Raw genomic sequence first — 12,769 nt, forward strand, 5'->3', positions numbered from 1 at the left:
AGCCCTAACTCAAGAACTCAGCGAGGCAGGAAAGGGAAATATTTTGCCTTCTTTGGCCTCAAATCCCAGTCCTCTCTGAGTTCAGACTTGAGCATTGGTATGATTCACAGGATTGGACAGGGACCAACACAGCAGTGCATCTCGTGTCTTCTGAACACTGAGATTCGAGTTGAACTGAGAGAACAAGAGTCTACTGGCTTGAACAGCCAGAAACTAACCTCTTCTAGGATTATGAGAACCAGCGCATACCAAGTGCCTACAAAGTGCCGTGGGGGTCCTAAAACCTTAAATATCCTATCATCCTAAACCCATGGGGAAGGTATGACTGCAAGGGCCAGGCTGTGTAACGGGCCAGGCGCATGGCACACCACAACCCACTCTCTAGTGCCCCCTTAAGCAGGGTCTGCCAGGCCAGTGCCCACAACTGTCTGCTGGGGTCTGATGCTGTAGACATGAGCTACACTGTCTGAAGCACAGCCCAGAGGAGTCACTGCTCATATCTGGTGGAAAAATGAAGAGAGCGAACCCACTTTTAGAAGGCTATAAATTTAGGTTTCTGGATCTACCTGTACTGCTCCAGTTCCTTTACGCTGGCCGCTCCTGTCAAGTCCTGTCCAACATTGGTGTGGTGTTAGGTACGAGCTTTAGTTGTAGACTGGGGTTCAAATATCAGCCAGGTTCGAATGAAAATTAAAAATAGTACCTGCCCATTACAAAATGCCTGCATTAGTGGGAAAATGCAAGTACTACATAGGACTCTGTAGTACCTGGCCCATGGTAAGTACTTAATAAAAGGCAGCTGTTATTACAAAACTATCACCCACACCTGCCCAAACACAGGTGACATTAAAATAGAAATGACAAGTGGCAGAAATTAAACAGGAACTCTGCACTACCCCAGACAAGTGCCTTGTAATTAGAAACAGAACACTCAAGAGGAGGGAGGAAAACACATGGTAGAGAGATCTGGGACTGAGGCGAAGCGGTTCTCTCAAGGGGGTTTGATCATAAAAAAGCGGGGGAAGGAACAATGAGCTGTTCTACTTTATCATGAAAAGGAGGAAATAATTCCTTTTACCCTGCGCTGAGGGCCCAAGACCTTTCTTATTAAGAGTCCTAAATACTGAGCCATGGCAGTACTTTTACATTTGTAATTAAGGTTATGGATTTTGTTTTGTTTTGGTGCTCAGGATGGAACTCAGGGCCTTAGGCAAGTGCTGTGCCATTGAACTACATCCCCAGCCTAAGGTTTTGCAAGTAATCTAATTGTGCAGGTTTTTACAGCAGAGATGCTTTCTGGCTGGAGACAGGAAAGACGAAGCAGAGAGGAGGTCAAAGAGAGCTGCAATGTGAGGACTTGACTGGTTTAAATATGAAGGGACCATGAGACAGCTCCCGAAGCTGAAACACCTGCAGGCCACCAGCAAGAGAGCAGAGACCTACCCTGAGTGAGCACAGAAGTGGATTCACCCAGAAGCCTCCAGCGAGGAGCCCAGGACAGCCATACCTCGACCTCAGCCTTGTGAGACTCCAGCAAAGAAACCAGTAGAACCCAACCAGACTCCTAAGCATGATGGTACCACTGCCCCTTATTTTAGAAAATTGGTGTTCAGGGAGGTTGCCAAGCTTGCTCAGAGGACGCAGCTAATGAGTCTTTGAGGCAGAATTCAAATTCAGGTCTTTAGGTCCTACTTCTAGCAGGAGTCTTCTATGCTGCAACTGTCAATCTGTGTGGCTTGTAGGGTCTACCATAAGCCAAATAAAAATCAACTACAAAAAAGGACCAGCAGAAGTAGTAAAACAGAACAAAAACAGCAACAAAACTTCAGCTCCGGCTGCTTTCACACTATGTAAACTTGAAAGCTTTGCAATACTCATTTCTTTTGCATACTCGGCTTCTTTCAAAGTACGTTATGAACGAGTCCGGGCATAAACAAGTAAATAAAAAGATATCAAGTCTTCTTTCTGGTACATAGAAGAAAAATATTTTGACAAATGGTAAAAGGAGAAATGAAGTGTGGCTGTTCACTCTTGATTTCTCCTGTTCAGCTGATAGCCGCTATTAAAGTCCGTCTCTTGTAATGAAATGCTGTTTTCATCAGCTGCATTTAGGAACACCTCTGTCCCGTTGGAGCTGCCGGGACACTCCACACCAGCGGTTACTGTCAAGGCGTTCAGCTGAGTTTCAGCCTGACGTTTCTCTTTACTTCTAATAACTAAGCAAAATAATTCCTCCCACTTTAGTCTTCCCATCTCCCAAATATTTGTGAACTGATATCACACTCCGCTGTGGGTAGTGTTTTGCCAAGCTGAAGCCTTCTTTCAGTCTGCCTCAGGAAACCATTCTCTTAGATTAGCGTCTTCGTGGTCGAAGTTTTTTGGTATTTATTTCTGTCCTAATGAATCTAATCTTGAACAGAGTGTTTTACACATTACAGATGGTGCCCTATTCCAAAACATAAATTATACAATAATTCGCAGAAAAAAAAGATGCCATTGTTAATAGCTGGTTAGAAAATAAGCACTTACTACTTCTCTGCCTGCAATTTAAATTAACAACAGATTAAAACAAATTTTCCCTAATTCTACACAAGAGTTGATGGCCACAAATAGAACAACTAAAAGGTCACGTGAAAACAGCACTATGAATATTTAGCAAGTAAAGGAATATTAATAGGCTAGACTAAATGGACATCACTTTGCAATAAGTTGTGAATATATTTTTAAGAACATTTCTTCAAGAAATCTGGCTAAAATTCTATACCAGATTAAACTTCCAGCCAAATGGAATCAGACTCCACATTTCTTAAGGGCCAGAAATCTGGCCCAATATTCTCTGTTCTTACCAAGAACTAAAGAGCTGTTTGTTTGCAGCAGTCTCCAGATAGAACTAATCCTGGACCCTTCCAGAAGATTTTGTAACTCACTATTAAGAAAAACTCTAAAATTTGGCCAGACTTGGCTGTAGTTCTGATAGCACATAAATCTTTCAGGCCCCTCATCAGCCATTTAGTACAAATTCCTAATTCATATCAGTGTAGTTTCTAAACAGACTCAACCCCGAGTAATTTATCCAGAGGTACAACCACGCTGATTATCTTTCTATTTTTAGTCAATAGCATCAAGCAACTTCTTATGTTCAAAAAGCAACCATGACATAGTCAGCTAGAACTGTAACCTGGCCAAAATGCACACACCTTCTGAAAGACATGCTAAATAATTCTATATGCATTCATTTCGTTACAAAAACTATTACATTTTAATGATTCTTAAAGAAAATACAAGGACGCCATCAATAAAAGTAACTTGTCCTCAATCATGAAGCAGGCAGATTATCTGAACCCAAAGGGTTGCCTCAGAATGTTCCAGTGAATTAATTTCTTCACGTGAAAGCTTCTCAGATAACCTTAGGTACCATCTACTGAGTACCTACTGTGTGCTAGACATTTTACAGCTGTAACGACGAATTCTCACACCCACTGACAAGGTAATCACTATTATTCACCTCTGACAGAAGGAGAAACGGGCTTAGATGCTGTTCTTATTATTAGCTCAAGTTCCCAAAGCTATTTAAGTGCCACAGCTAGGCCCAAACTCCACATCTGGTGGGGCTCAAAAAATTTTCCCACTATGCCATGCTGCTCTAAGGGTATTATTTTCTAAAACTGCTGAAGTCTCAGGAGATGCAGTTGTTAGCTGCCAGCTTTAATTTCCCATTTTTTCCTCTGAAGTGACATACTGTATATGGAAAGATACATGTACGTGACTGAACCTTTTACAAAATATTTTGCAACCTGAAGAGAACTTTAATGATCACCGTACAGCCTTCATTCACCTACAAAACAGCTCACTCATTGCACCAGACACTGGAGTAAGCTTCTACAGTCCAGGTGTTTATGGTCTAATGAGACCCTACCCCCCAAGGATCTTCCTTTTGCAAAGGAAGAAAGGAAAGGCCAGTGAGGTCTTAAGGCCTTCCCCTAACAGTTACACGAGGCAGCGACTGGACCGAATCAAGTCCTGCTCCAGGGGTCTTCCGGCAGTGGTGCCGCAGCTCTCCTCACGCCTCTGCCTGCACACTCCGCTTTTGGGCCACGCTTGCCACTGCTGTTCCTCTGCACTCGGCGAGGACGTTAGGGACTGGAGGGTGAATTCATCCAGCAGCACAGCAACAAGACTACGGATTTTAATGCATAAAACCTCTAGTAGGCCAGTTTGTTTTTTTAAAGGTTAAGAAAGCCGCTAATAAACTGATTTTTCTTCCTACTTCAGACTGCTTCCTCCTGAAGTTAAGACTGTTATGAAAGTCTGCAAATATTTTCAAAGACAGACCAGAGTAAGCTGGCCTAAGGAATATTTGTGCTCTTTCAGCATCAGGAAGCAGGTCTTTGCAACTGACCTTTCCTGACTAGGTTCAGCAGTTTCCTTGTTGGGTTCTCACAGGGTTCTTCCCGAGTGAATATGAAGTTGTCATTTAGCTTATTCATTCATTAGGGGGCAGCGAGCGAAGACTCTGTGCTGGGCATGTCAAAATGGATCACGAGGAACGATTAGTCTGCTTTGTGGCAAACAGGGACAACTTCCTAGAAGACACCTGAGTAGGTCAAAAAGGATGAAGAGGAATTTTCCTAGTGTGTGCAAGGGGTGGGGGGGCCAGGGACGGTAAGAACAGCATGTGCACAATGACCTAGCTTGGAACTTGGTGTCCGCCGACGTGCCTGCTCCGCGACTCCTTACAAACTACACATGTCATCACCCAGTGGAGCTCTTCTGTGATTCTCCATAGAACTTTATGAAACTAATCCCAGTCTAGCTTTCCTCTGTACTACTCTACCGAACAGCTTTTGTAGTGGTCACCAGTGATACAGTCTTATATCCCCTAACTTGCCCAGCTAGGGCTTGAATTTACAGTTCTCTTGCCTCAGTATCCCAGAGTGCTGGGCTTACAGGACTGCACCACATCTGGCTTCAGATAGCTCTTGTTTTCTGGGACCCGTGAGGGCAGAATGATGCAGATCCAAGCTACAGGCAAATCAGGCGATGTGCTGGAACCTTACTCTCCGAGTAAAAGTATAAGTAGGAAGTCGGTCTGTGTTGTAAATTCTTTTTATGCGACTTGAGACTGACTAGTAGTGTTGGCTTAATTTATCCTCTGGCCCTATCACTAAACACTGTTACTGGTCAGAGAACATGCAAAGCCCAATGGACACAGGGGATCCAGGGATCCAGTCCACAGCCCTGACTCTGTCAGCAAGGGTTCCAAACATCTAAGACAAATGAATAACCTGGCTTTTTACTTCTGACCACCTCTGGGTAAAGCAAAAATAGGAAGGTGGGGTCTGCACAATTCCCCAACAGTAGACTCCCTGGCTCATCACAACAGAAAGGACCTTAGAGACCATGTGCCTAGGGCCTTCTTTCAACAGTCTGGGAAACAGGCCCAGGGAGGCAGTTATTTACCTAGCTAAGAGCAGCAAGTCTCCTGGCTATGGGCCACATACTCTTCCTGCTATATTCCCTAATGGAGAGCAGGTGACGATGTCAGGACCATTAGGAGGTACGGTCCAGATAACGTTCAGTTTGTAAAGCCCTAGTGTTTCTTCTCACGTTCCACCACCAAGAAAATTCTGAGCAAAATGAACACACACAATACAAACGAGGTCAGAGAGAGGTATTGTAATTTTCTATTGAATATTCTTCCAAAAGCATTGTTTTTATCCCATATAGGAGTTATAGGAAATAACAGAATTAGAAAATAACAAAAACAGGAAGAAAGATAAATGAAGGTAATTAGTTAAGCTAAACAGGAAAAAACCAAGACTAAAAACTTTATAAACATAAATTAATGAGATTATAGTCTGAGAACTGTGCATCTGAAAGTGAACTTTATTTGTTCAATTACTCTCAGCAATAGCATTTTATGACTCTAATACCCTGATTTTTCAAGAAGGAACATCATTTAAAAAATAATTTTACTTTAAAAATAGGCCTGTGTTCATCTAAATGTTTCCCCTAAGCTTTGATCATGTTTATTTTATTTGGGGAGAACATTTTCTTCGTGATGGCATAAAATGCAAAAGTTTAAAGATTTGTATTCCAGTACAGAATTTTAAGAAGTGTTAGTGAGAAATCAGTGAAGGTCATCAAGTGCATGACACTAATTGCTGGCCAGCTACTGGTATTGCCTCTTCCCCAGTTCTCCCAAGGAAAACTCTTTAAATTCCATCTGCCACAGGATAACCCTTAAATATACTTCTAAGCAAAACAAGAGCTTTTGTTTACACAGTTTTTAGATTTTACTGTTCCTACTTTTATTCTGAAACTCAAATTTACCCCAAACCATAATTACCATATTAACTCTGTCATGCACATTTATATGCAATTCCGCATAGCAGTAGTATACCACCAGGCTCTGCATGCAGAGGCCAGGAAAAACACGACTGGTCACATCCATGGAACAACAAAGCCATCTCATTATTTGCCAACGTGTAGTTTCAGTCTAAGTTCTGACAAGGAAATATATGGATCTATGTCTCATCTTGATTTTCCAAAGTTGCCAAAGGGTGTTAGTTCTTCACAGCTTGGCTTTGCCTGGCTGAAGCTGAAGATTCTGTAACTTCATCGCCATACCCATGTTGCCAGTGATTTTCAATTTACCTTGAAAGAAGGCCTATGAGAAAGAAGAAAAAAAAAAAAGCAGTGGGTTTTGTCTTAAGATTGCTAATGCTCCTGGACTACCCAGCCCTGAGATCATTCATCCAGGTCACTTAACGTTCTTCAAAATACACTTAGCTTATTTGTGTGTGTACCGGGAATTGAACTCAGGACCTTGTGCTTGCCAGGCAGGTGCTTATGCTGCTGAGCTACATCCCTGGCCCCACACTTAGGTTTTTGGAGTAGACTTAGAACCAGATTTCTCAGACAAAAGAGCTGTAAAGGCTGTGCTTTATGTAGAGAGGAGAGGACACTGTCCCCAAATGTCTTCTCTGCTTATCTTCCCTCTAAAACGTCTTCTCCTAGAAACACTGCTCTGCTTTGCTTTCCCTGATAAAGAGTGGTCCCCTCAGAGGACAGGCCCGTGCAGATCAGATGCTCATGTTACTCTCTGGCCCAGTGAGAAGAATCTCACCACTGTGAAGGGCAGAGCCAAAATCTGTTCCTTTTAACAACACTTGGGATTAGATCCCATGATGTTTGCTAAATTTACCATGAAACAAAACACCAGAAAAACTTCAGAGAAACAGCAAAGTTGGGAGCACAGCATGATTTCCCTGCCATGATCTCAATCCTTTAACTCAACTCCTGAAGTAAGGAAGAGCAAGATGAGAAAAGTTTCTGCTAGTCTTAGCTTTTTACGTAAGTACATTATGAAGCGAGGAGCTTTGCTGTTTTTTTGTACAGCTCCTGGTAAGGCTGACTAATTCCTTTTTTTTCTTCCCTCCCTGTCTGGACAAACTAAATATTTCCTTTCTATATGGCATGAAGCCTCTGTCTGATGACTTAAAGGTCAGGTGTCTCGGAACACAATACATTTAACATATGTCACTGAAAACATGGACCAGCAGTGCAAAAGAAATGCACCATCATTTCCCTTTTTAACTTAAGAGGGAAAATATGCTTTATTTATTAATAGAGAAAAGATGAATCTGACCCTGTGGAGAACCCAAATATATGGATCATTTTAAAGTGGCCCCTAGGTGCTCCTCATGTGTGCTTTGGGCTGGACAGCACATGGCTTTGTTTCAAACGTAGCCAAACACTCAAAGTAGAATTTCCACTGCATTTAATGATTTCCAGTCAAGTCCTCTGCTGAGCATAAGGGAAGGCCATTAGCACATTACCAGAAAGGTCTGCCATTTCAATCTTTGATTCCCTTGGGTGCTAACAGGTGCTGAAGGAAAATAGGCTGTCACCTCACCCCCCCACGCCCCAAACAGAGACTGTACAGATAAATGGAGAGAGAGAAGGTGGCTGACGCGTGAAGCCTGCACACCCTGCCAAGGCAGTGCACGGTGTCTGCAGCGGGACAGGGAGCACGGCTGGGAGGACGACTGCCAGCTCCTACACTGGTGGCCTCCATTCCGTCCAGGTTTTGAGAGCAGCTCTGAGGGTGGAAATGTCAGTGTCTATTCTACTGAAACATCATGGCACCAACTGAAATATGTGTAGTGGCTTAGAAAAAAACATTTTAAAAGGCAGCCATGTGAGAGTCAGATTGCGCTGCTTTAGCCAATCTTATGAATTACCAGGGAAGGACAAGAATAAGACCTGAAACAAACAAGGCTGAGGCAACAAGTTACAAAGAAAAGAAAGGTCTTAGCTTCTTTTTGCTAATGGAACGCTCTGCATACCAAGCTCAGTATACAGAAAGCTCAGCGCGTCCCATCTGCACGACACTGTGCGACTGAAGGGTACAAGGAGACCCAATGTCCATACAGCACACCGACGTATTTTAAACAAACACAGTGTAACCCAACAACTGTTTATAAAAACCCGAACACCTCAGGCATTGGGCTAGGTTCTGGAAACAGAAAGATCAATACGATTTGTATTTGAGTCATTCGCTGTTTAATGGAAAAGAGAGGCACATTACAGCTAATGTGTGACGAGTGCTAAGCCAGCAGTCCAGTGAGCGGCTCAGAGGTGGGACTCTACGGCACTCAACAATTTAGAGGGGGTCCTAGGAGATAACACCCGAGCTAGCTTCGAAAGACAGGGGGTCTTGTCAGGGAAGGAGTTCAGGCAAGAAGAACGAAGGCGAAGACGCAAAATCTCCAAGATCCCACCCCACTCCCTAACGCTACTCATCTCCACTGTGTGCTGCCACCTCCTGGCTATCCTGGGGGCCCTAACGTCCCAGGAAACAAGGCTGCTCCTTCCTCTGCCCTCCCTGACTGCAAGCCAGGCGGGGCACCCTGGCCCTCTGGCTGCTCTTACTCTTATACGGACTGGTCTTGTACCAACCTGTGGTTGCCCTGACTGTGGGAACGACTTCCTGAATCTGGCACTTCCAGCACCCAGGACAGTGTCTGCCACACAGCTGGCTTCACAAATGTCAGTCATTTGTCAGGGGATGTTCTGGGGAATGCTGAGTTTTGTGGGTCTGACCACTTTGCACACGAGGGTCCCAGGCTGGAGGTAAAGTGCAAACGGCTGAAAGACCCACCTGCTAGCAAGAGAGAGGAGCCATCAAACTTACCGACTGAGGGTTCATTTTTCCAGTCATCAGGGCCAGCAAGTCTGAGTCAGCCATGGTGATGGTGCAGTCAGCCTTCTTATCTAAAGCAGGGTACACAGGAGGAAGAGGAGAGAAGGGAGAGTGTGGGTGCACTTGTATTCTGAGTCAAGAGCCACTGACTGCAAGAGAACCACACCCAGCCCTGTGTGCTACAGGGAAAAGGGCACTCACATCTCTGGATGTGGCAAATGGGAAGATGGGCAAGTTCGGTATCTAACGTAAGGACTATAATTAAGTAAATCATATCCATCTAACGGATGCAATGCAACCATTATGAGGCATGCTGCGGATCTACACCTACTGACCTGAGGAATGTTTATGTTACTTTGTTCATAATACTGTTATATAAGCCAGTTACACAATAAACTGTAGGTATGATCCTATTTTTGCTTAAAACAGTATCCAATTACCTAAGCATAGGAAAAGCACCTGACAACTTAGATATGACCCCTGCCTGTTGGCGTTCTGGCCTTTGTATAATCCCCTTCCCTCCTGTGCGAGCAGGTCCTGTGACTGCTTCTAGCAGAAAGACGGTGGCGGCAGGGACAGAATGGCATTCCTGGGCTGGTGTGCTGCATAAGCCTCCATTGTGCTGGCACTCATTCTTGCCGTCCCGCTGGCTCTGAGCAGCCATGTGCTCTGTACAACCTTCCCCTGCTGAGGGCCATGTGTCCCGAGGAGCTGAGGTGCCTCTGGCATGCAGCCAGTAATACACTAAGCCTGTCACTCTCAGAGCCACAGGAAACACACCCTGCCAGCAGGCCGGATAAGCTCGGACTGGAGCCCTTCCCCAGCAGGGCCTCTATAGAGGGCCCAGCCCTGGCCAACACCTTGGCTGCAGCCTCGGGCGATCCTATGCAGGGGACCTTGCTAAGCCGTCCTCAGCCTCCTCACACGTGGGAATCTATAGGGCGATAAATGTGTGTGTTCTTTTAAGCCACTGAGTTTGTAGTAATTCGTTATGCAGCCAGAGAAAACAAATACAGCCATCTAAATCTGTGGTCCATGAACTTTTCTGTAAAGGATTGGATACTAAATATTTTAGGTTCTGTGGGTAATCAGGTGTCTATCACAACTACTCCACTCTGCCTGTGTAGTGCAAAAACAGCCACAGACAACACACAAACACAAGAGTGGCTGCATTCCAATAAAACTATTTTTAAAGCAGGTGGCAGATAGAGGAGGAGAAAATATTTGCAACTCAAGTACTATCTGACAACTGTATCTAGAATACAGACAGAACTACTACTCAGTGAGAAAAGCTTAGATAACCCACTATAAACACGGGCACACGGCACAAGCAGGCATGGTACAGAAGAGGCTCTCCCAAATGGCCCAAAGCAACTGCTTAACTTCACCCATCAGTGGAAAATCCACATTAAAACTACAATGAGACGCCACATACCTCCCAGAATGAATGCTGAAATTAAAAAGACAAAACCCAGTGCTGGTGAGGATGCCAAGCAACCTAACAGACAGGGTGACTGTGGAATGGCATGGGCACTCTGGACGGCAGTGGGGAGTTTTGTTACATGGAAACTGCAGGGGAGAAGGCCTCTCATAGTCCTGTTCACTGCTATGTCCCTGAGCCCTTGAAGAGTGCTTCACACATAAAGAGCAATTAATAAATTATTCATATAATCTGTGCCTTAACAAAAAAGCCAGGGTAAACAACGTGTGGCACGCCCATATGACTAAATAATTAAAGACAGAAAGGAACATCTTTATTACATGTCCTACAACTCAAGGATAATCCTTAAAGGACTAAAAGTCAATGGTCATTCTACATTGGCTGCTAACAAGAGTTTCTCTTATTATGAGGGAAAATAATGCCAGAAGCCTTAAAAATGAAGGAATTTACAGTCCAGAAAACCCAGTTCTACTGCAGACGTGTAACAGTGAAGAACAGGGGGAAAGCCGACAAACTGAGATGCTGGTCCTGACCCCAGTATTCTAAGCATTTACTGAGCTCTCATGCTGAGCACTTCACATACCTGGTACCATCTGATCTTTATAACAACCCATAGAAGGCAGAGAGGTCAAATAACTTGCCCCAGGTTGCACAAGTGACCCCTGTTGCTGAAGCCCACACTCCCAGCTCCTGCGCTCCACTGTGTCCTTTGTACAGGAGTGGGCGCTCCATGCACTCCTCACCTCAGTTTTCATGGGGCTCTCATCACTGCATCAGCAGGTGATATGTTCTAGATGCTTTCCCAGTTCCCCAAGTCCTTTAGGGGGCTTAGACAAGCCTTTGTGTGCAACCAAAATTTATATCTAACGTGTGCGCTGGGAGTAAGCTGTGATTTGCAGAGTACTGACAATTGCTTTACGTGCCTTCTTACCTCATGCAATCCCCACCAAGCTCTATGGGTAGAACTACTCTCACTCACTTTCTGGATAAGACAGCTGAACTCCGGGAAGGTATACACCTTGCAAGTGACAGAACCCTGATTGAAAGGCAAGTTTGGGTTCTAATGTGTTCTGGGGATGGAGACCCTGAGGCTTTCTGCATCCTGTTGCCCGTGAAGAGGTAAGGCTGAGAACTCTAGTGCTGAGAGGCAAAATAAAGGAATAATCTGTCATGTTAGATTAACCCGAGTCAGCTTCCCAGTGATGTTCGACTCAGCTGTTTCGGAGGAGATGAGGGAAGGGCAGGACTCCTGAGGAAGACACTGAAAGGCACGCAGGCAGCACAAACCCACAGGTCCTTGCTGTGATCACGTACATCACCATCACCAAGCCTTAGAGGATCAGCAAGTGAAATACATGGACGTAAATGCTACTTCTTTAACAGTAGCTAAACCTCCTAACGCTATGTACCCACCAAAGAAACTAGCAGGTCTCCTAAGGCGCCAGTTCAAACTAGGGCAGGTTATATTGATGCTTTAACATAGCTAATCTCTAACAAATGGTCACTTGTTGGTGGAGGTAAAAGGAGCTGGCAATTTCCAGTGGTGGCTTTCACTGGGTAAGTCTGCATTTCAGCACCACTCCTGACTGCCAATGGGTGTCAGTTTCAGCAGAAACTGCCCTGCCCCCGAGTGTGACCACTTCGGGTCTCCGATGGGGCACCTAGTGAGGGGAGAGCACGTGGGCAAGGTCTCTCTGCAGGGAACAAGGCCTTTCTGAAACCATTCCACAGCTCTCCAGAAGTAGATTATCTTTCCTAATGAAATGACCAACTAGCAACAAAATAGGAGGAAAAGGAGAGTTTTCCAAATCACCTTGACATCTGTCTAGGAATTTCAGAATATAATCCTAAGTAACTATTACCCTTTAGTCATTTTAAAAACTTGGCACTACTGTATTTCCCAAAGTTCTTTTTAGTTCTAAAAGCTGAAATCTAGACAAAGCTTTAGGTTTCTTTCTTGCGCCACCTTAGAGTGGCAGCTTACAGGGTGCAAGGCCTTTTCTGCCCAACACTGCAGGGGGAGGCGTCTGTGTAATTCAGGAATCTTTGCCCACCCCACGCCAGCCGGTTCCCTTACCGCTACTCACCTTTTCCTTCTTAACCTCTTCTTTACTGCCTCT

At 44.6% G+C, this 12,769-nt stretch overlaps 1 protein-coding gene across 2 annotated transcripts in view; it reads right to left on the minus strand.

Annotated features, from left to right (window-relative positions):
* Positions 1-5,661: 5,661 nt before the first annotated feature.
* Positions 5,662-12,769, minus strand: part of Scp2 (sterol carrier protein 2) — a 127,047-nt gene continuing 119,939 nt past the window's right edge. For both annotated transcript variants that reach the window (XM_005398565.2, XM_005398566.2), the window contains 2 exons: positions 9,200-9,279; positions 5,662-6,670 (listed from right to left, as the gene is read on the minus strand). In XM_005398565.2, coding sequence (XP_005398622.1) covers positions 6,575-6,670; positions 9,200-9,279 — 176 coding nt within the window. In that variant the 3' untranslated portion in view covers positions 5,662-6,574. The remainder of the gene's footprint in view (positions 6,671-9,199; positions 9,280-12,769) is intronic.

This window comes from Chinchilla lanigera, unplaced genomic scaffold (assembly GCF_000276665.1).
Source record: "Chinchilla lanigera isolate Chin_1 unplaced genomic scaffold, ChiLan1.0 scaffold00063, whole genome shotgun sequence".
In the NCBI taxonomy this organism is placed as follows: domain Eukaryota; kingdom Metazoa; phylum Chordata; class Mammalia; order Rodentia; family Chinchillidae; genus Chinchilla; species Chinchilla lanigera.